The 25,201-nt window shown below is 38.0% G+C and overlaps 1 protein-coding gene across 1 annotated transcript; it reads right to left on the minus strand.

Moving 5' to 3' along the window:
- Positions 1–4,850: 4,850 nt before the first annotated feature.
- Positions 4,851–19,785, minus strand: LOC306999834 (UPF0524 protein C3orf70 homolog A). Its single transcript, XM_079614861.1, has 2 exons — positions 19,274–19,785; positions 4,851–8,075 (listed from the first exon to the last, which is right to left on the minus strand). Exons 1-2 carry the CDS (start codon positions 19,446–19,448, stop codon positions 7,435–7,437), a joined length of 816 nt encoding a protein of 271 aa, XP_079470987.1. The 5' UTR covers positions 19,449–19,785; the 3' UTR covers positions 4,851–7,434.
- Positions 19,786–25,201: the final 5,416 nt, after the last annotated feature.

Raw genomic sequence — 25,201 nt, forward strand, 5'->3', positions numbered from 1 at the left:
TGACCACCTTCTATGTAGCTTCACTATTATTCAGTACTGGCAGTCAGTAGCCTTTCTGCATGTGTTTTAAGTTGATGTTAGTAAGTTTATAGAAGACAGACAGGAAAAGCTGTACCTTTTCCAGAGAGTACTGATGATAGTGACGGCAGTGCATCAGAAAATGAGGTTGTAGTACTAAAGGAAGAAGTTAAAGATCAAGGAGGATAGAAGCAGTGAGGGGGAAGGAAGAGATCAAGAATATAGTTATAGATTGTTGTGTTCGTCAGACATTTGGTACATACTATGCCGGTTTAGAAGATGTGATTCACACTACAACCAGAGGTCAGGAAAGATGCCACTACCTATTGGTCAAAATTGAGTTATGCGTGGAAAGTGTGGGCTACACAGAAAAAGAAGAATCTTGTCGATTTCCACTTGTGCTACAATCATTGATTTGGAATTCCAAGAAATAACGTTTTTTTTAAACAGTAAGACATGGGTTCACAGGCAGCGAAGTTGCATCTGAATTTGAGTCGAGTCAAGGTTTTGACTTGTGAGTCAATAGCTCAAGATGAAATGGAATGTTAATAAAGCTTTTTAATGTTTTCTTTTTTGAAACACTAAGACGTTAGGCTTTTCACCACTTTTCAGATAGTGAAAATACATTTGAATGTGTGTGAAGTTTTAGACAATTTGCCAAAAATAATTCACCTAATAGGAAAAAGTCATGTATAAATGATGGCACCCTAAAAAAAGGTCAGATGTGGAAAACTAATTTTGGAATATAAAATATTTGTGATTTCATAATTATTTCCATAGAGGGTCATACAATTAGAATATCATGAAAAAGTTGATTTAATTCAGTAATTCCATTCAAAAAGTGAAACTTGTATATTATATTCATTCATTCATTACATACAGACCGATACATTTAAAATGTTTATTTCTTTTATTTCTTTATTTTGATGATTATAACTGACAACTAATGAAAATCCCAAATTCAGTATCTCATAAAATTAGAATATTACAAAAAAGGATTAAGAACAGGGATACCATGGTCCTTAAACCAGGTACTGGTAGCTTTGGCACTGTGTGCAGGTGCCAAGTCCTGTTGGAAAATGAAATCTGCATCTCCATAAAGTTGGTCAGCAGCAGGAAGCATGAAGTGCTCTAAAACTTCCTGGTAGACGGCTGCGTTGACCTTGGACCTCAGAAAACACAGTGGACCAACACCAGCAGATGACATGGCACCCCAAACCATCACTGACTGTGGAAACTTTACACTGGACTTCAAGCAACGTGGATTCTGTGCCTCTCCTCTCTTCCTCCAGACTCTGGGACCTTGATTTACAAATGAGATGCAAAATTTACTCTCATCAGAAAAGAGGACTTTGGTCAACTCAGCAGCAGTCCAGTCCTTTTTGTCTAGGCGAGACGCTTCTGACGTTGTGTCTTGTTCAAGAGTGGCTTGACAAGGAATGCGACGGCTGAAACCCATGTCTGGCATACGTCTGTGCGTTGTGGTTCTTATAGCACTGACTCCAGCTGCAGTCCACTCTTTGTGAATCTCCCCCGCATTTTTGAATGGGTTTTTGTTTCCCTGTCCTCTCCAGGGTGCGGTTATTGCTTGTACACTTTTTTTATACCACATCTTTTCCTATTCCCTTCGCCTCTCTATTAATGTGCTTGGACACAGAGCTCTGTGAACAGCCAGCCTCTTTTGCAATGACTTTTTGTGTCTTGCCCTCCTTGTGCAAGGTGTCAATGGTCGTCTTTTGGACAACTGTCAAGTCAGCAGTTTTCCCCATGATTGTGTAGCCTACAGAACTAGACTGAGAGACCATGTGAAGGCCTTTGCAGGTGTTTTGAGTTAATTAGCTGATTAGAGTGTGGCACCAGGTGTCTTCAATATTGAACCTTTTCACAATATTATAATTTTCTGAGATACTGAGGCCCCGTTTACACGTACACGTTTTCTGAAAACGGAGAGGGTGAAATGTCCGTTTATGAAAATAACCGGCCACGTGTAAACGTAGCCTGAATTTGGGGTTTTCATTAGTTGTCAGTTATAATCATCAAAATTAAAAGAAATAAACACTTGAAATATATCAGTCTGTGTGTAATGAATGTATGTATTATATATATTTCACTTTTTGAATGGAATTACTGAAATAAAAAAAAAGTTTTTCATGATATTCTAATTATATGACCAGCACCTGTATATATATATTGTGTATAATCTTAACATTTCTCTAATGTTAAATCTATAGTATGATATATTGCCCTTTTAACCATTCTTCACAGTAGCAGATTTTGGCAGTGATATCAGGCACTTAAAGCTTGAAGAATTGTTTCGGCTCTCCATTCCACCCTCTACTCTCAATTGAAAATGAATTGTGCCAGCAGGTAACTTTGTCTGAGCAGCTCTCTGAGAAATCATTCCTCACTGCCACTTCTATGGCTATAGGTCCGTCTATGGACACTTGGGGACACTTAATATTCAGCAATATTTTTGATCTGATTGTACTGAGACTATTTGATGAGAACTGAATTGAGCTGGATCGCTCGCTTTTAAAAGTACTTAAGTATAAAAGGTAAATTTCGTTGTTGTTTTTTTGTCAACGTATTGTTGGCAAATACATGAAGAATTTTACTTCATAAATCATAAACTGAAGCATACTTTCTAAGTATGGCTGTGCCTCCATTTTTCCATCAACTAATCAGTGTAACAAAATGCTGGGAAACCATTGAACTGCACATGACCCTACAAGAGTGATTAATGGTTAGGCTTTTTTGACATCCACGGACTTTCAAAGCTGCTACATAGTAATGACTAGAAACCATGATAGAAATGTAGTGGAGTGCAATGTACGATATTTGTCTTCTAAATGTGGTGAAATTAAAGTCATGTTTACAAAAAAATAAAATAATACTCAAGTAACAGATACTATGTAAAACTAGTAAAATGTACTAGTACTGTCCAGCTCTGCAGAGCTGCGTTATAACTGAAATGAACTCACTTCATAATTGATGAAGAGTTATTAAACTGAATTGAATTCTGACTTTTATAAACCATGACTTTTCCATTTCTAGAAATCACACTTTATCATCACAAAATAACTCTACCTCATAGAACCCTAGGTATGTATACATAAAACAAATGTATTTCAAATACATTTTAGTATATCTTTTTTTTCACTATTATAGACCAACTATGAAACACTGTTTTCAGTGCTATTTTTTAGGAATTTTCATTGATAATGTATTTAATTGATAATTTTCCTATATTATTACCAGGTATGCAAGAGCTACACCCGTTCATTTGTTATATTGTACATAGTTTTTCACCAGAGACTTTTATTAGTGGTCACAAAGATTCTTTGTGGTTTTGTAATACAACCTAGTTCTCCAGATGTAATCTTACAGAGATGAAAGTGAGCACAGCAACAGAGGAAGTTTTGTTGTTTGTTATTTCATTGGTTCAGGCTTGTATTCCATGGAGCCGTTTCCCTTTAGTAGGCCCATCTGTTTTCCAAGTAGGCATAAGGTCTTGCTGCTTCAATGGCTCCAAGCAGGTTTCTTTGCTAAGTATTCCTCTACGATTCCCACATGTCCTCTTTTCTGATAATGAAGGTGGCAAATTGAACTGGAACTTCTCTAGGATTATCTAGGATTAAAAGGCCAAAGCAGTTAGCCTTAAACAGCTCAAGAATCACACAAAAAATGTTTCTGTGAAATACATCACGGTATAGTTTCTGAGATCCACTAACATCAACATATTTTCAGAAAGAAAGACAGAAACATTTCTTATTTTCAATATTTCTTTATAAGAAAAAAAGGTAAGTAACAATAATTGATATAAGAAAAAAAAGAGAAAAGGGGTATATTTTAATATTTGCTAAACATTTGTGTATCTACAGTATATTTTTTGTTGCTACAGTATCAGTCCCTGATATGAAACTGCAGAGACAGGGATGGTCATATTCATTCATTCTGTAACAATGTAACAATTCTGTAACAACTGAGAGAATCACACCTGCACCATTTATGAATTGTGGTCCTTCAGTGATGATTAGTTTCCATCAGATTTTCAAGCATAACTCCAAAATGGATCATTCTGTTCAGGCAGTGAGGTTAAATATGTGCTTATAGATTACATAGGTTTAGCAGACGTTAAGCTAGTGTTACATCTTTGTGCCATAACTTCAATTGGTTTTCATCCAGTTAGTACATCCTTGGCAGTCTCAGCTCATAGCCCCATAATTAGCAAATATACTGTCATAAAGTTTTTGGTTAACAAAGTTGAAATCCCTTTAAAAATATGGAGCAAGACATTGATGTGTGAATTTAGGGCCGACACTTAGGGCCGGTTCACACAAAACACGTTGTTGCTGTTAAAAAACACAAGACGCTGGTCAATGGAACGGAAAAAAAAAGTGCAAGGTCTAGAGACGCATTTTTTAAAAAAAGTTGACCTTCTTTTAACTTAAGTGCCACTTTATTAAAAAACACTGTGTCGTGTGCGAGACGCTGCAGAATACGCAAGACCAGAGCGAAACTATTAAAGACGTCCGTCTAGTGCGTTTACATTGAAAAACAATGGAAAAATAGCGCAGTGGAATGAAAAAAATGCGTTCTGTGTGAACGGCCCTTTAAGCTGCATCCGAAATCGCATTGAATAGGTGCTAATTTTGAATAAGTAATTACTTCGCAACTACTAAAAAAGTATGTTCTAAATAGTATGAATGTGTGTAGTATGAGTGCAATCTGTACGTAGGCCTACTACATCCACCATGTTTTCATTATCATGTGACCCAGTGTCAGTTGCCATTTACAAATCATCTCCCCTGTGGCCTCATGGGATAGTAAAGTGTCCATATATGCACACTTCAGAATCTCACCGGAAATAGTAGGTCATCCGGGTACTTTTTGCCTACAGTTTTATGAGTAGCCTACTGTTAATTTGGACATATTTTTTGTCACATATGGTTTTTCACCAACTATATAGTATGGTTATAATTATATGATTTCGGATACAGACTTTGTCTACAACAGGGGTTCCCAATCCTGTTCCTGGAGATCTGTTCATGCAAAGTCTAGCTCCAACCTTGATCAAACACAACTAAAACCAGCTAATTTAGATCTTCAGGAGCACTTGATAATTACAGACAGGTGTGTTGGATCGACCTGTGTCGGATGCTCCTGAATCGATGTACTAAAAACGGAAACGTTTTTTCTTTGTACAGATGACGACATTGTCAAAATGATCCCCATTTACATGGATCCGCGAAAACAACTAAAAGCGCTGTATTATGCATGCCACGCAGGTAGGTGGTGATACTTTACACTGTGTAAAGAAAGATAACGCACCTGTGCACATAAGCATTCTTTAACAGAGCAATTGTGCCAAACGTGCATGCCTATATAGACTAAACACGTAATGCGCATGTGCATGCGTTTTCACAAATTCATGTTTTTGTGTTTGTTTAGTCCCCCAAAACACTGTTGTTGTGTAAATTAATGGCCAAAACGCAGGTAGGTGCATCTCCAGGAATAGGACTGGGCACCCCTGGCCTACAATATGGCTGACCCCTAAGTCAAGTCCTCTCAGAAACAAACACATTGGAGTGGTTTCATGTGCTTAATAAACCAGGGTAAAGAAGCACTTCTTGACACACAGGTCCTGACATACTTTTTTCCCTCCATTTTTGGCCAGTCTATAACTATGCTTGGGTTGTCTTATTTTTGGTCTCAATACAATAAGATGAACTTGAAAACAAGTATTAAATGAGACCTGGGGATGCTATGTCAAGTCTGAATGGAGTAAATGTTCTTAGATCCTTAAGAATAACTGAAACTGTTGCAGCCAGAGAAGGTCTCAAAGATGTGATTTCAGTGACACTAAGGGGCCCTTCACACAGAGTGTGTTCTTGCGTTAAATACAGCAAGACAGGGGCAACAGAACTGACCTGAAGGCTGGTTTATAGCATTCCTGATCAGGCCTAGCACTAGAAACACCAAGGCCATGGGTTTGATTCCCTTGGAATGCACAAACTCAACAAAACGTATACCTTGAATGCAATGCAAGCTTTGTAAACATTATCTCCAAAATACATGTTTATAAATGTTACTGGGGGATTACTTTCTGTACATTGTTCCTAATATAAACCCTCAATACACTTGTCCATATTTAAATGAACATATCCTGCCTAAATCCTCAGATTTGTTCTGTTTTAAAACAGTCATAACTTGATGTGGCATATTAAAGGGATGGTTCATCCAAAAATTGTAATGACCTTTATGTCGTTCCAAACCTGTGTGACTTTTTTCTCTTCTGTGGTAAAACTAAAAAAACAGTGAGACATTCTGTAAGGACAAATAACATCTGTCTATCACATTTACAGTGACCAAACATTTAAAAAATAATGCAGATGTACGCAAGACCCTGTCCCTTGTGTGAACGGCCCCTAAGCAGTCCTTTGGCTTTGGCGATGTACAGTAACACCACATTCTTCAAACAAAGTGGTACAGGCGCTTGACAAAATGGAACAAAGATCACAATGAGGTTCCTGGGAGACAAATGACACAATTTTATTCTTTCCTCTTTCTCAATTCGTCTTAAACCTACTTTTTCTATAACTGATTGTCAAAAAGTGGTATGCTACTCCTAAAGAAGCCACACACCCCGAGGACTATGAGGATGGCAGGATGGGTCCTTCCCACATAGTCTGGTGCCAGAAAAGAAACCCTCGTGTACCCTTGACTTAGTCTCTAGGGAATCTCTGTGTGTGAGAGAGTTTGAGCGAAAGGGCATTCCCTCAAGCACGAAGCTTCAATCGCCTTTCATCACAAAATTTCATTACCGTCCTCTGAGCTCATGCATGATTTAGCCACTGTTCTAACTGATCCTGCTAACAGGACGCTGAAAGCCTCTCTCTCTCTGCCTCACTCTTTCTCCTTATATCTTTGTAGCACTCTCCATCCTCCTAACACACACGTCTCTCCATATTGCATCAGCCATCCTCTCTTCCACTTCTATGCATTGTACAGAGTGTGGCTGAGCTCTCTAGGGAGAGACATACCCTGGGTAGCCTCATGTTTTTGAGTTTGACTTTAATACATCTGATCATCCATGACATATTCTATCATGTATTGAGTCCCATTTGGTAATAGTTCTGACGATATGTGTATGTCAGCGCACTTACTTGAGTGTAACCTACATTAGCCTCACCATGCGTAACAGACTATAGGGAAAATGAGAGTTGTAGTAAGTACAGGAAGTCTCCATGACTCATCTCTCAAAGGTTTTTCTGGGACAACCTCGGATGGCATTGCCATAACAGGGAGTGTGTGCTTGCACTGGCTCATTGAACTCATGCACCTGCAGATAGGATATTGTAGGGAAGTGTTTCCGTGACTAAAGAATTCCAACTGTGGCATTAACTGACAGGCACGTCAAACAGTAGTCTCAATCTTCTCAATGATCTCAACCATTGATTTGGACGGTGACAGTAAAGTGCACTCATCCTGGTCCCAGAAGCTACCGGGACTGGAGTCCCCATCAGTACTCAGCTCGTCATCCTCTTCTTCCTCATCATCATCATCATCCACGCAGGAGTCCTCATCGCATGATTCCATGTAGTGCAGACCCAATGCATTTATTCCAGAGTCTTCAGAGCTGGAGGGAGAAGAGCAGTGGTCCATTTTAGGGCCTGAGATCTTTTCGTTTGGTTGACCGTGTTTAACAGTTGGGCCCACTTGCTGTCTGTGCTTGTTGGTACGTTGGGGTGCAGGTTGAGATGCCGGCGTTTGGGGTTGGTGTGTGGGATTCGGTGTAGGTGGAAGCGGCCTTTGCACATAACACATCTTACCGTTGATACGCTTGACCATGTAATCATCCACAAAGAGGTCAGAGATGACGCAGAATTTGGGAGACTCTAGGCAGGGAGGAGCCCGGAACTTGGGAGCCGTCCTAAGAAAGCGTTCAGCCAGCGAGATGGACAGGTTCATGGTGTGGGTGTGACCTGAGGGGGCAACTGGAACCAGTGTGCTGGGAAGTTGGCATACACTGGTCATGGGTTGGTAGACGTATTTACCTGCAACGAGAAAAAGAGGAGATTGAACATTTTGCCTTTCAAAACCAAAGAATAACATTCATAATGTACATTCATATGTATTGAATACAATAGATGCCCCCAAAACAAAGAATATGTGTGCAGCATGAGAACTCACAAAAAAAAATAGATGATGAAAGGTATATTCGAGAATAATGAGGTTGAGCAAGAATAAATATGTTCTTGCTGAAACTTATATTCAAATCCCATTGGAGAGTTGTTATTCTTGAGCGCACATTGATTTGCCTGCTGTGCTAGTGATAGCTGTGATAGATGGTGTTGAACGTTTCCAGATACTTGTACTGTACAACACGGGTTACTAATCTGAAAGTGTTTCTCTTTCACAGAGGACAGAATTAATTATTTCAAAACCAGCACTCTTTTGTGCAGCAAAGAGAGAATGTGGCATAAGAAATACAAATAATTAATTAATTACAATTAATTGTTTTATTTTTTATTAAAATAAAATAAAATTATGTATATATATATATATATTAGTGAGGATAGAATTTATATTACTAAAACAATATTAGATATAAATATTAGAATAAAGATTCTCAAACTTAATAATATTTTATATATACATATTCATATATTATATATAATTGTATCAGCCTCACATTTTTTAATATATGACCCCCAAAAACATAAAAATTAATTTTAATTCAAAATAAACATGCCAATGAATTTGGATAAATTCACAGATCTGTATAACAAATATGAGCGTTATTTAATTGACCCACAAATCACTGATTATCTGAAAGAGGAGTAATTGAGGCATATAATCATGAGCGACAGGAGCAAGCATTCATAATACAGAATTTTGTTCTCATTTAACTCCATCGTTTTTGGAGCATTTTTTTTGCAGTCAGTCCCAACAGTCTCTTGTAAAAAAGTTCACAGGTGTATCTCATCTAAAAGCAATTCCACTGCATTTCACCCATGCAGTGAAAGGAGTTTGAGTGTGATGACCAGTATCTCAAAGGCAGAATTCCCTACAGAGATGGAATGGATTCTTCACTCTGGAACATTCCGAGGCCCAGCTGGCTGTAAGGCTGGAGTAAGAATCATTTCCATCTAATCCACCTTCTAGATTTACCATTCATTTTAACCCCTAAAAAAGGGAAAAAACCTCAAACAGCATTGACAGGCATAGAATGAGCTCTTATTACAGACATCGTTCTGCTTTGCCAAACAAACTACTTTCCAGACAAACACATCTCTTTCTGTCTCTCTTTCTTCACACCCAACTTGTAAAGTGATTGGAAGGTAGAGAGAATCTGAAGATTAGATAAACACTGAATTTTTCATTATGTCTGTCCTTCCTTGGCAATGCAGTCTCTCAGTCCTGTGTCTGCTTTATTTAGATGAAGTCAGCCTAAATACGGGTCTTATTTTGCTAATTACGAGAACAAGGACTGGGAGGGGTTGTTTAGCTTATACAATATAGAATAAAGAGCCTGTTGTTGGAGCCAATAGCCTTGTGGGCAGTGTAGTCAAGTCACCTTTATTTATATAGCGCTTTTTACTAAAGATTGTATCAAAGCAGCTTCACAGTGGTAACATGAAAATAATACAACAAAGTCTGTTTCTAGAAGAAAATTGCGTGATTGTCCACCTGAAGTAAGGCAGATCAATAATATAGATGAATATTAAATGTCCCCAACTAAGCAAGCCAAAAGCCAAGGCAACAGTGGCAAGGAACTAAAACTCCATCAGGTGACAGAATGGGGGAAAAAACCTCGGGAGAAACCAGGCTCAGTCGGTCCTGTGACACATGGTGGTTGTGCTTCGGGCGAGTCTTGGCTAGAGGTACTTTTCCGATTCTGCCCTTCTCTCTCTTTCCCACATTGCTTACTGTCTACTGTCCTTTACAATAAAGGCAACATTTTGTTTTTAAATAGGACATTCAAAATAAAAATAAAACTGTACAGGGAACTTGAATGAATCTGAATCATATGAACAGATCATGACATACATTTCATTCAAAGCATGCGATGTAGGGGATACAGACTTTATATGCATAGATTTGTCATGTTAGTTAATGCTAACGTTAATGCTAATCTGCGTCGGAGGGAAAAAGAAGACATAACAGGCCTACCTCATTGATATTTTTAAAAAAAGAAGAAAAAAAAAGAAGACTTGCACCAGTTAACCGTAGAAAAAAGAGCCAATGCTTCTAATCCCACCATTCAGAACAGTCATTGGCAATTTTTGAGACTGTAGACTTAGACTTTTTCAACTGCCAAGCTACAGAATTTGAAAAAAGGATGAATCTACTTAACAATTGCCTCCACATCACTATGGATCTGAAATAGCAGTGTTTGCAGTCAAGTGTGAAATGTGAAATGATAGATGCCTTGAGGCCTGTAGAAAAACTCTTAGCCTTGATGAATAAAAAACCTTCCTGCGTAATAATCACATCAACATCCTGTTGAGAACAAGTATTCTTCAGCCACTATAATTGTAACCATCATGTCTGTCTTTTCAGATTAAGCATAAAGAAAGACTTTCTTAGGTACAAGGGAGCAAAAACATTCCTACTGCCCTCAAAAGGAAATGCCTGTGTATTATAGTCTATCACCATCTCCCAGACTGAGTAAACTGTTGTCTGATCTGTATGCTGAAACTATATGTTGTCTGAAAGAAAAAAAAGAAAAAAATCCATAGATAATTTCTACATCGGTTGTGTGCCACTGAACTAAATGTTTTCCGCAAGTTCATTATTTCTCATCCAAAAGCTTGGGTTCAGTAGCCTGGGAAAACCCAGACCTCTCTCAGTTGTAACTGAGTTAGGGTCTGGCAAAGCTCCATAGACAATTCATTTCCACAGGGGCGTCACCAACGGACGTCGGATAGATCTAAAACCAATCAGAGCGATGAATGACATGATGTATGCAGAGCGACGGAGAAACATCTCGAGGCTCTCAGCAATTCTCTGTTTGTGTTAACGAAAATGACAATTTTAAATCGCTTGAAACAGGTAGTAGCTGTGTAGCTACTTGATAGCTGATTCGAACGAGTGATGTTGTGATGTTCCACGGCGGCATCCATCTTTGTAATGTACAAAATCTGCATCTGCGTCACCGTCTCTGCTCTGTCGTCATCGTGTAAAGCCCGCCCCAACGTTTCTGATTGGTGGCGCGATTTTGACGGATTGGAAATGGGTTTCAATGGGCTCTTTGCCAGACCCACTTGCAGAGCAAATCTAAATTTGCCGGAAGTGGTCTGGGTTTTCCCAGGCTATGGGTTCAGTACTCGTGACTCAAATTTGACACTGTTTAAAGCTATATATATATACATATACATATACATATATATATATATATATATATATATATATATATATATATATATATATATATATATATATTTACACATTTCTGGATTCATTAACTTTAAACAGCGCCAAATTTGTGTTATTTACAGTATTTTGAGGTTGATTTAGGTTTTAACCATTTTTCTTTTTTTCATCCAATTTGGTGGTGAATTATTTTTTTTTTTAATCAATGTAGATTGTTTGATAAGCGAACCGTTTGATGCTAGTCATAACCTTTCTGCTAAATCAACTCAGTATTTGGGTCATTCTGCACATGACAGATAACAATGTACCACTAAAGCCTGATGCAACCATATATTACAGTATTATATTATAGGCCCATTACAAATCACTGACCGTAAAGCCCATGGATGGGTTAGCAGTCTGTGCTAAGTGCTAGGATGGGAGCACTGTACCTAATTGAAAACACATCTGCACCTTTTACACATCCGTGGAAAGATTCAGAGCTGCTGTTACCAGTCTGTTCTGTCCATCCTTATGTTTCAGTTACACTTGATGAAATGATGAAAGCTAAAGAAAATGGATACATTACTTTTAGAGATATTATACTTGGTACATATAAATAAGGGGGATTTGAGTGATCCAGTAACTATTGCATTTTATCAGTGGAAAATCACTAAAGGTCCTTTTAGGCAGAAAGAGGACTTTAAAGCCTCTGCTGACTGTGTACCACAAAATGTGTGTCTACAGATAATAACTAATCCCATGATTGTTGGTCTTATTTTTAGGCCTTTATTTATTGTGCATGTACAAATGTTGTGTAAACAAAGCCTGATGTACAAACAGGGTTTCCAGGCGGATGTGACCAGGACTTTCCATATCCTGTTTTACACACATGCAGTCTGAGCTTTCCGAAATGAACACTTGAGACTATAAACTTGAATCCGATTCAATCGAGGCACAATTTTGACTTAATCGCAGTTACTTTTGAAATAAATGTATATAATGCATATCAGCGACTTCTAAACATTGTTCGTGCATTAGGTTGAACTAACTCTTAATTGTAAAACAATGACTTGAACTATAGTCTGTCTACAATATTTTAATATTGAGTAAGTATTTATTGTATTTACTGTATTCTTATATATGCTTTGGTGCTTTTTCTGTCCTTATATTCACCCTCATGTTATTACAAACCTCTTTGATCCTCTTTCTTCTCTGAAAAATACAGTTCCATAGACCGAGTTCAACTCAATGACTCAATGATATGTGATTATCTTAAAGATTATAGACATGGTTCCTATGAACTGACACTGACATTGAAAATAGTTGTGCAATGATCCTTCAAAAATCCTATTTTTGTGTTCCCCAGGAAAAACAACAACAACATATGGATTGGAATGACATAACGGTGATAAAATAATGTACAATTTCAATCTTTACTATTATTTTAGATGTTCTGTCAGGATGTATACACGTAAAACCATTTTCACTGTAAAGCTCTACTCTCTCTCTCTCTCTCTCTCTCTCTCTCTCTCTCTCTCTCTCTCTCTCTCTCTGCAGTGTATAGTTCATATAAACGGTGAGGGGCTGCTATGACAAAAGTCTGTAGGAGCATTTGAATAAAAATATAGCTTCTATTTAAAGGATTTGCCAGACACAATTTGAGATTTGCGTCTGTCTTGTTACACTCTCATAACTGACTGTCAAGAACCACCTGGTGAGGGTGGCTGCCTTTCAGACTGTGTGAAATACGCAGTTTGATATAAGGTTGAGAGAGAACCCTAATTGGAAAAGTGAAGTCACAGATGAGAGGAGATGAATCCTACACTCCTACACTATCTCTCAGTCCTGATCATCTGTAATTACACATTGGACTGCTCCCAGAATAGTGCGAAGGTGGGTTTGGGTGAAGACTGATCATGAAGGCCTTGAAAATCCCTTAGTGTGAACCATTCATCAGGATTAGACAGGCAAGGCCATGTTACAGTAGGTGTCAGCTCCTCGCAGGTAGAACTCTCACTCTCGATCTGTGTGTGTCTAAGAGGTTTACTAGACCGTCCAGGCTGGCTTAAGAACAAACTGACCATCATCTCACGCTGTGCTTATATGATGCTACACTGAGTATCATATCATTTGTTTTAGCAATAATTTGAGCAAGATTATATTGAGGCTTAATCAGATTCAGACTTGTTAAATAAAATGTTGGACCTATCCAACAATTATTTTAAAATACTTTGAAGGGTCCCTATAGTGGTTAACTTACAGCTTACTGTATGTGATGAGGGGCCTAGTGATGATCTCACACTACATAGGTTGATGACCATGGGGACCCTACACTGTAAAAATAGCCTAGTAACAACCTTCACTGTACTTAGGCCCAACTGGTCAACTTACACTGTGCTATATGGAAATCACCTTCACTGTAAGCACTGAGGGCCCTGAAGTCCCTACTGGGCAGCTTACACTGTATAGACTGGTGACTTACTCTGTATAGCCTGATGGCCCTGGGGCGCCCAGTGATCAACTTATACTGTAAGCACTGAGGGCCCTGGAGCCCCTACTGATCAGCTTACACTGTATGCACTTAGGTGCCTAGGGATTCATGATTCACCAGTTTTCTGTCATGAAATATCTCAGAGGATTGGCATGGTAATAGAGATTGGCATGGTAATGGATATGGCAATGTTTGTTCATTTGGTCTTGGCGGAATAGATCTGCTATGCTGCTGCTGCAGAGCAAGTACCGAGACTTGCTACTGCCAATACATTCACAAACATTGCTGTGAGCATGTAAGACATGCTGCTGTTGCACATGTAACGTACATGAATTACCCTGTAGTAGTTGTATACAGGTGGAGCTGGGGAAGGGGGCGGGTTCTGAAAGCGTGCTGCAGACAGTAACAGCAAACAATGCCAAGTATTTGAATGTTTGAGCAGCAAGCTCATTGGCCGCTGATGTAACAGCAACCGATCAGCTGTGCTATGTAGATAAAGACATGATTGCTAACAATAAGTTAGACCTATCAGCCTGCACCATATAGAGTTTAATGCCAAAACTATGTAATTATTTTAGTTTAATTAATATTTTGAATTAGCTTTAATTGTTATATATTTCTTTTAAATATTTTTTGTTATGTCAATTTTAGTTTAAGTTTTAGTCATTGTATTTACATTTACAGAAATGTTTTCAATAGTTTTAGTTTTAGTTGATGATAATAATCCTTTGGAGACCACAGACAGACTGATAACGTGTCTACACCGGACACTACCGCTGACACGTCGCATCGTGCCGCAACAGCTCGAAACTGGTTACTAGTTGGAGTACATCATAAATACAACGAGGCATCAGTTTCAGTTCGGGGATTTGTCGTGTTGCGGCGCGATGCATAGACAACATCACTGGTTATAATGGTTTCTATTGTCTTTTGTTGTGTCGCATTGCGCCGCTCGTGTCCGGTGTAGACGCGGTGTGAGGACTTGTTATGATTAACACTATAGCTAACTCATAGTACTGAATGATGTGCTTTGGCCTGCCCGACTACAGCCCTCTGGAAGAAACGTAGCACTCTCACTTCCTTTTTCATCAGAGCTCGACAATTACAGAATAGCACTACACCCAGAACACCAACACACTAGGGCCAATGGACTGAAGCATATCATTATGTGTTTGCGCTTTGGAGCGATGTCATTCATATTAAATCTCACAGACATCTGGTGGCTGCAAAACAACAATTTTAACATACGGAAATAAAATTCCATTTCTAAAAATCGAACCACAAACAGCAGATTTAGTGAACTCTTAAAAGCCTCCTATAAGTTTTGAAGTCCCTGAAACGCATATCTTTCTGCTAACCTTTAGGGAGGTAAACAAGAACAATGCCTGCTGTGTTTACATGCACCCAAACAGCAAAGACAAATAAAAGACAGAAAAAGAGGAATACGAGAGCAGAAAACATCAGAATTCCCCAGGGTTCGCAGAGAACTCCTCTAAAAGACTTATCTCAAAGGACAAAGCCAATCTGTATTCAGTTATTCACTCCTGCAAGTGTGTATAAATACATTTCTAACTGCCTCTGGGCTTTATACTGTACAACGACTTCTTGTCACTGTGTGTGAGACTAACAAGCAATGGTATTGTACGGTGTCTTGGCATCAGTTTTTGCACAACAGCTGATATTTTTTAAGGTGTCTACAGCATTAAATACTGTATGTTTCTCCTGAACTTTGCTAATATACAGAATGGCCTGTATCAGTGTTTTTTAGCTGAGCACCTGAAAGAGTTTTTGTGTAATACTGGTAATAACTTTGCTGGGTCAGGAAAAGAGGCACAACTCATGCAATTCAGCTCACAAGTAGGGCAAATGTCAGTCAAGCTCCTAGGAGGACCCTTGTCGTTCCATTTTAAACAGCACTGGTTCCGCCCGAGAGCCTATGCGGCACTGCACGCAGTATCAAATTAATATTTAGCATGTTTACATAATGCTCATAGTGTTGCAGACATAAACATCCTCCCTCTAATGAGAACAGATAATGGCTTAATTACTCTGACAACTGAACTTTACAGTTATGTGGTGCGGGTGTGTCTGGGTAGACATATTACCACTAATGTAATAATTCCTGTAATAAGATGCTGAATTCGAATCGGAATTAGAATGGCAGCAAGAGGACAACCAAAGATTGAAATTTTCCTATACAGCACATAAAATCATAAAATATCCACAACTACACAGCGTATTTTTCTCTTAATTCTATTCCCTTACATTCAAATTGCAATTCTGCATCCTGTTGTACATCAATTCAAATTTAGGAATTTTATTGGAATTTAACTGGCATTCTCAATTTAGTTTTGAATGGTGAAACTATTCATCAAAATGGTTTGATGTTGTACTTTGTCATTTTATATTAAGTGAGGCTAAAAGCTCAAAGACTTGACCGTTATCATATTTTTTTTCTGAAAGAGAAAGGTTGAACTTTAAAAAAGCAAAGCCAAAGCTGAGACCTTAAAGCTTGGAATAAATTGTGCTGACCTTTTAAAGCTGAGATAAAAAGCCCAACTTAGCAACAAGGCCAGTCTAGCGCTTGACCTCTGACAGAGCTATGTGAACTTCCTGTCATATCCTGAGTAATTTCCTTTTTCAATGTGTCAGTCAGAAAAGAAGCAAAACTGTTAGATGTATTAATTTCAGAGCTCCAGATACGCCACAGGGTTGTACAGTACGTAGATAATCGGAAAAAACAAAGTCAGGTACATAGGTTTTTTGACAGTTCTTCTCCCCCTGTTTTAAAACTAGAAAGGTGTTAGTGAAGTCAAGATGTGGGGGTTGACACAAACACACAGTTTAGCCAAGAATGGTTTTGCTTGACTGTGGATACTGGCTTCACAGAACTTTTCTTTCATTCGTCAGAGTGATGCTGTGCCAATCTTAAGCAGGATGCGAGACAGTCTGTTGGCAGAAACACGGTCCTGATGCTACTGCCTATTGAAACCCACGAAAACTTAGCGACCTCATTTTACTGTCATTTTCCCATCATTTTTTACTAACATTTAAGTGGCTTTTATAAACGTGCCTTAGAAAAAAACATTACTGGTGTGCACCTTGAGACGAAACAATCACACTGACATATGTCAGTGAAAGTTGCTTTTGGTCAAAACAGTTAAAAAATGCATTTTAGTCTGGGTCTAGGCTTAAGCTTTGTCTGAAACCAGGGGGAAGTGCTTAAAAAGCTCCCACTGATTGTCTATCTCTCTCTCTCTTACAGACAGACAAACACACACACACACACACACACACACACACATTTTGTGATAATTATTTCACAGTGAGGTCGAAAGAATCTTAAGAATCTGCACCCTCCTTCTCAGTCACATGACATTTGTTAGCCTCACAATGACTGCCATTTTTATCAGACACCCCTGACACCAGAAATGGCCTGATCTTATCACTGCCTTATGAAGACATCCCAGTGCTCAGCTTTATCTCTCTATTGCCTTCCTCTATAATGCACATTCATTATAGTTAGAGTACAATCTTAGCAAGTTTCACTTTGGTTGTAAAGTCCCTATGAGTCTTCTTTTGAGTTAGATAATAAAGTATGTAATGGATCATTCTCCAAAAACCTTGACCATCTGACTGGTGAAGTTATGCTTTGAGTTTTTGTCTTATTATGATTTTACTTAATTTTTTTAGTTCACCAATTAAGCACGGGTTGTAACACCTCTATAACCAGTGATACATTTTAATAAAAGGAAAAATATGACTTCAAGAAGGTCTCAAAACACTGATTAAAATCAAATCAATATATAATGCCATTAAATATTTTGTAAATGAAAACTAATTACACAAAATGTCAAACACACATTAATCAATGTAACTTACTAGAACTCGCACTGCTTGAAAAAAAAAGCAATAAATGAATGGAATATCTGTAAATGTCATTCTAGATGAAGGTGACAAAGGGTTTTTCAGGCACCTTGCAAATTATAATTTTTTTCCTTCTTTTAAACAAACATTATAGTTAAACCATTGCATATTATTTATAACAATGTTAGATTTTAAATGATAGTCTTGGGTTATATAATGATATTGATTTCTCAAACTTTTTCATGCAGAAATCTCAAGAGACAGGTTTGCCACCATATTTTGAGAAAGAACAGGTGTCTCTTTGAATTAGTCATCTATAAGTCAAGTTACAGAAAATGCATAATGACTTTTAGCCTGCTGTGGTCCACATTCAGCAGTTTAGAGCAGGGCAATGGGATAGTATGCGAGAAAAAAGAAACAGCTCCCTCCAACGGTGGTATTAGGTGCATCTGATCATGGTTATCTCCAGAAATTGGTGTCCATATATAACAATAAAAAAAGTTGTCGATTACTAACTCGAATGCAGAACCATATTGAAGCTGTTGCTGTGTATCTGTATTTTTTATATTTCGCTTTTCTTTTTTTGCCATTAAAATCATAAAGACAATGTTAATCAGATGTATTCCCATAGGCTACTTCTATGATCTATTATTGCTTGGAAGAGCAGAAACTAGATGCACATTCACAAACAGTCGTGGTACGTCATAAGATGTTTATGCATCATTTATCGACTTGTTTAATATTTCATAAGAGACACAAACGCAAGATTTCCCCATCCCTCTGAGAATATGTGATAAACAGATGCTATTACGGGCTTGACCGGAAAAACAAAATAGTTATCAGATTAATTAGCTAGCCTACTATTTTATGTCTGATAAACAAAATAGGCTACCTCTTAGATGTGTAGGCCTATGCTTTTTTAATTATCGTTGATTATTGATTAGCTATTTTGATTATTTCAAAGCAGGCCAATAGCCTAGCCTAAATTTACATTTTAAGGTAAGCTATAGCTATTTTAAAACCAAATGTTCCAGCGTTTTTTCTTAGTGTCAAAAACATTTTAATAGGCTAATTAAAGAATTCCACTGTAAAACCTTTTGTGGGAACTTTCAATATGTTTAAGGTTCTTCGTGTAGCCTACTAACCATCAATGCAAATAAAGAACCGTTATTTTTAAGTAAACTATATTCAAATGTAAGACCTTCAGTTGTAACTGGTTAAAAATAAACTAAAGAAACTCTTATCTGACGTCAGCGTTCGTGAACACTGAAGGGAAATGGGAACAAAAGAATTTCCCTGAGACTGTGCATGAAATCTTTGTTTTATTTGCAGAGGTGCCTTGAACGGGGGAAAATGTTTAGATTTGTCATTTACACTAAATTTTTTCTCAAATAACCTCTAGCCTACTTGCCACACTGAACTGTTAGAGGCGCTGACCTATTAAACTCCTCTTTGAGCAAGGGTGATAGTTTTAAGTCTTGAGGAATTTCGATTTTATCTATCCACGTCTCAACGATGCTGTATGCGCGTACTTACAGTGGCACCAGCCCAGATGACAGCACCAGTGCAGCTTGAAACATTTCCCGTGGCTGTGTGTGGCGCAGATGGATAGTCCATCACAGGGCAGAAAGTCCGGTCGCCCTGCGCAACTCCTCGCTAGAGCCTGAGCTTCATCTAACTTCTCACTCTTCTGTCCGCCCGAAGCGGCCATCGCGCGCGGATCACACCGACAAAGCCCTCATCAGCGCCGGGCGCTCGGGGAAGATCAGATGCGCTCAGCGTCGGCTGTTTAGCAATTCGAAAAGAAATGAACAAAAGTGGAGATACGCCCAAGACTTCGGCAACCCAAGTTCCACTTCTAACCCTTATTCAAAAACATCTAGTTTTCAGTCAATTCGCCTCTAAAAAAATAAAATAATAATGCATATTCTATAAGATGCCGTATGTGTCCGTATACCAGCTTCAGATCGGCGCGGAGACTGATGCTTAATGTCGAAGACAGATTTTCCGTTTCGGTCTTGCGCCGTCGATCCCCGCCTCTCTCTCTCTCTCTCTCTCTCTCTCTCTCTCTCTCTCTCTCTCTCTCTCTCTCTCTCTCTCTCTCTCTCTCTCTCTCTCTCTATGAATTCATGCGTGAATTCCCTCGTCTTGACTGTAGGCTGTGAATGAATCATGGTTGTCTAAAGAAAATAGTCGTAAGGCAACCAAAAGGAAAATAGAGTCAAGATTCAAATTTTTTAGTTCTTCGGACCCTTCAGATTTCAGAGGAACTTACAAAATGGCACCAATTTCCTTCAAGAACTTAAGCTGCTAATAATTTCTCTAGCAAAACTTTGAAGCACTTGAAGTTGCTATTGGTAATATAGGGTAAAAGGGTTTTTGACCCTTTGAAGGGCTTCATGAACCCTGTGCACTCAGGCAATAGCCTATACTTATTTTTGATGCAGGCCAAAGTATAGGCTACCTGGAGCTGAACTGGACTAAAGTCAATTTTTGTATAGGCAGATAATGACACCATTAATTTTCTTGTTATCAAAAATTAAGCCCAAATTGTTTTCTTTTCTTTCACAATTTTAGAAGGGTTTCAGACATTGGCTGTGGGGATGAAAATACTCCGCTTTCAAAGAGCACCTAAGAACAGTCATATAGAGGGCATCCATCCTCAAAGTGAAAGTTTTCACTTTCAAAGCGACTATTGTCAGCAATTTTCCGGACAACCTCACCCAACATTTTCCCCCTTCAAAGCCACTGTTGGCAGCACAGTGACTGACTTCATGTTAGACCACCTCAGGAGAAAATGTCTGTCCTTTAAAATCTCTCATTGCATTGGTCTAGTTGGTGTGTAACAATACGGTCAAGGCTACATTATAGCATTGATGATGGATCCTGCACTGAAGTTGCTTGAAGGCAATCTTTTATCAAAGGATGAAAGTAAAAAAATGTATGAATTGAGAATTTCCTTATGGCATGAAAGGTACAAACCATATAGAATATCATCAAAAGAGCAATTAATTTCACAGGTTTTTTTTCTTTAAAGCCTATGCCTTTGGCACAATAGTTCTACTCAATTTATGATAACTTGATTTATGTAATTTTGCTCTCTCTCTCTCTCTCTCTCTCTCTCTCTCTCTCTCTCTCTCTCTCTTTGGGGGAGGTGCGTGTTTGTGATTGTAAAAATGTCCTTGAGATTGTAAAAACAAACTGTTTTAGCAGTAGAAAGTGTATAGAAAATATAATGCTACCTGATGTTGATGTTTTTAGGCCTGTTGTTATATGTTAAAGGGTTTTTGTATGTTGGGTGAAAACCTATAGTGTTCTGGAAGAACATGTTGATTTGTTGATTCATGTTGGATGAAGTGTTTTGGTAGTTTTAGTGAATTTTGAATGTGAAATAAACTGCTTTGCCAAGTTGAAAGTTGGTTAGGAGAACTGTGGAAAGAGTTGAAGCTTGAAACAGCTGTTAGAAGAAGAAAAAGTCATTGTTTTACTCTGCCTCGGAGTAAAAAAAATATATAATTAAAACACTCAATGTGACCTGTTGTCTTAAAATTGTGAACTTATTTATTTCACCTGTGACTTCATATCTTGTGCAGAACATTGTGCAGAAAACACATTTGCCTTACAATTAGTTTTCTGGGCCCCCTGTGTTTTTTGCATTGGTGGGGGTGGGGTATATATATACTATATATTATATATAAACATTTTTGCATTTAACATAACACAACCTTTAAAGTGGTATGTACAAGCATGTATATTGAAATGAAAGGGTGCTAGGATCACACATTGTATAGTGAAATACTGAAAAACATATGGCAGGATATATGTATCAGTCTAGATCTGGATAACTGCTTCACATATGAATGGCCTCGAGGAGCAGGAAGAATAGTTTTACGTGTGCTCATATGCATTGTTTACGATCTTTCTTTTGACCTCTTCCGCTTTAATTACGTTTCATTCTATTTCACCTTCAACTGAAATGTCAATATGCACAGTCTCCAGGGCAACAATTCATCATTCAAAGGTTCCGTTGGCGTTAACAGTATTTATTTGGTTTTATTGTCCTGTCAGCAAGCAAAACCTCCACAATGTTAGTAAAGATTGCTAATGTCACACCACTACAACCTCGTTTAAATTTTATTGGCTCCCCAGACCCATATTGCTGTCGCTGACTCTCTGTGTAGTAGACGGAGAAACACACATGCACACAGACACACAAGCTACCATTAAATTGCCAACATCCATAACCACTTTGTCTGAGGCTGCAGGCAGGCCGCGCAGAATATAGGCTCATAAATGAGCCATGTTTCACTGGAGCGTGGAGTCATGAAGCCTAACGTCTGCTGCCACCACATGTGTCACTATAACTATCCAATCAATGAAGCCACTGTCTGCTGATCCTAGGAAAAGGATTGATTAGACTTTCATTTTCCCCAAGAGATGGGGCCTGTAGTTAGTGGTCGAGGTTGTGCATTCTCTCTCTCTCTCTCTCTCTCTCTCTCTCTCTCTCTCTCTCTCTCTCTCTCTCTCTCTCTCTCTCTCTCTCTCTCTCTCTCTCTCTCTCTATCTCTCTGGGCGCGTGAAAAGTCCTGAGGGGTCTAGCAAGATGGCAATGGGTAGGAATTATTTCGGGATAAATGGCCTCCAACAGTGTTTGTGAGCGAAAATCTCAAAGTGAAACACTATCAGATATTACAAATGGCTCAGTATTGGATTTGGGGTTTATTTGACACAAATCTCTAAAGTATGAATATACATCACCGCCCATGTGCCCTTGAAGCTGTGACTGTACTTCACATTTTACATAGAGTCTCTCTCTCTGCACTGTAAATGTATGATTATGGAAAATACTGATAACACAATCTATCATTCTCACAGATTTGGGTTAAGCCAGAAAGTCCCTCAAACATTTACCCAAAGGACAATCCCTTTCTCATCAGGCTCTGAAAAAGTCCCAGACTGCAGGCGGCCTGTGTTATTGCTTTGGTTCTCTTTGTTAAAGACATATTCGGCTTGTGGCCGAAAGATAGGATCCCCATGAGCACTGTTTGGAGTTTTTACATGTAGGAGGCAAGTGAAGAAATTTTTTTATTTTATCATAGAATCATTTGGGATTTTCACACTTCGCCTAACCCTGGGTTATCTTTTTTTTTTTTTAACCTGCTGCTAACTCCAGGAAAAGCAAACTTTCACACTTGTAATTTTACCACAGGTTTTAACCTTTTTTTGATAAACTGATCATCATAAACTGAACAGCTTGTCTAATTAAATATTCATGTGCTTTATACTGTCACGAAGACTTGTTGTACTTACTCTGTTTCAGCATTTGAGAGAAAAATGTCAAACAAAATGTCAGACAGTGATAGGAAACTTTAGGTTTTATTATTTTATTCTTACATTTATGGTCCAAAAATGATATTCAGGTATCTTGGTGGGTTGTGTTCACATCGTTAATGAATTATTCACCATCATCTCATTCCGAACCTTCTTCTGTGGAATATATAGGCTATATAGGCCTATGTTTATTTGAGACCACACTCAAGAGTTAGAGTGTTAAATTACTGTAACACTGAAGCAGCGTTAAAGTTAATGAGATAATTAAGTGATTAATTAAGTGATTATTGACCATTATTGAACTACCTGATGTTAACCAGCAGAATCACCAAAGGAGAAAAAAATAAAATAAACAAGTCATCATTATGGAGATTGGTGTTTGCTGTAGTTGGGCTTGACTTTTATTATTAGATTTTGTTTGGGCTGCTTGTTCAGTGTTCCTTTAACACTCTTATTTTAACACTTGAGTGTGATCTCAAATAAACTCCCATGAGAGTTCTTAACACTGGAGTTTTTGCTCTCTCTATATATATATTGAAATATGCCTCAATGTAATTTGTCCATATAATTAAAGATGTTGGTTTGGACCGCACATCAACCTAGACTAGAGCATGCATCTACATACATTTTTGCAATACACATTTTTACATTTGCTTTACATAACCATCTATGGCTTTTCTGATGTAGAAAACATGTGAATGTATCTCTGAAGGGAACTTTCGATGCCATTTTCTTCAGATAATGCCAGTGGTGTTTATAAGCACTGTCTATACAGAAAAAAGTGGTAACTAAGCCATTTCCACCTGATTTAACCCATACAAATTGGTTTTGTTGGTAGGCCTAATCATTTAGGTGTGCGTTAATTGAAATGTATTTAGGTTGATTCAGTGATGTTAAACAATTTTTGTCCTTGAATAATAGCAGTAAACTTAGATTTAGATTTTTAGGCTGCAAACTTTTTCAGTACAGGGCTTACCGGGGTAACAGCTGTATTTCTGCTTTTCTATAAGTGCCACCTACTGTCAGAGATTGAATTCGTATTTTTATTCAGCCTGTTTTTATTCACACCAATTATGCATGATCATTTATGATTTTTACTCATAGCTTTTCATAAAAAAAATGTCATGTCTATCATTTTATTTTTTTATTTTTTTTAAAGCTGTATTATTTGAACTGAAAATTGTTTTAAAAAAAAAGGTTATTTTAGAGTTTGGGATATTACCATAGAAATCTGTGTTTTAAGTGTTCACCAGTGTTCATGTTCTGTTTTCAACATGTTCGTGTCGTAAACAACATGTTTATGATAGCTGATTCTATAAAATTCAGATAAATTGGGTTTCTTTTTATCTTCTTTTCAGCATTGTAATTTTTCCTTATAAACATCCGCTGCATTTACAGAGTAGTCAGTAAAGTAGCATAAGCAGAATATGTTTCACCGTTTTGTTGACATGCTATTTAAATCGAAGTCAAGGTTTTAATGCAGTTCTCAGCTGAGGACACATCTTGTGAGAGTGGGCGTGTGGCTTCTGTTGCAGCTTCGGTTGCTCTTCTGTGTTGAGGTATGTGAGAAGGGCAGCGTGCCATCTCTGCTCAGCGCTGCTGCATATGCTTCTGCCAGAGACAATCTGCATGCATACGAAACAAAATAGATCCTGTCATAAACCTCTTCTGCTCTCTCTCTCTCTCTTTCTCTCTTTCACACTCTATTGCTCTTGCTTACTCTGACAGAGAAGACCTGCTTTGTGGTGTTGTGGCATTGTGCTGACTTTAAAAAAGAGATATGATCTGACAGAGAACAGAGGCATGCATAATACACACACATATAGTGGCATTCTAGCTTTTGTCCACAAACACTACTTTCTAGTACAGAATTGTAGGTCGTATAACACAGACTAGAAGTCACAGTTCCAACATAAATACAATGATCAATGGGTGCTATATGAACTAAAATCATCATGAAGTATTACAATAATATTCTTAAACAATATAACGTATTTTGATAGTTTGAGTTCCTTTCCCAGAATATTTTTCTTTTCTTTATTTTCAATGCATGTACAGTTGACTCTAAAATATCATTGCTTGTTATTACTGAATGGTCCAAGATAAATCACTCATGACTCTAGCATATTATAC

Source organism: Phoxinus phoxinus (assembly GCF_949152265.1).
Source record: "Phoxinus phoxinus genome assembly, chromosome: 6".
NCBI classification, from domain to species: Eukaryota; Metazoa; Chordata; class Actinopteri; order Cypriniformes; family Leuciscidae; genus Phoxinus; species Phoxinus phoxinus.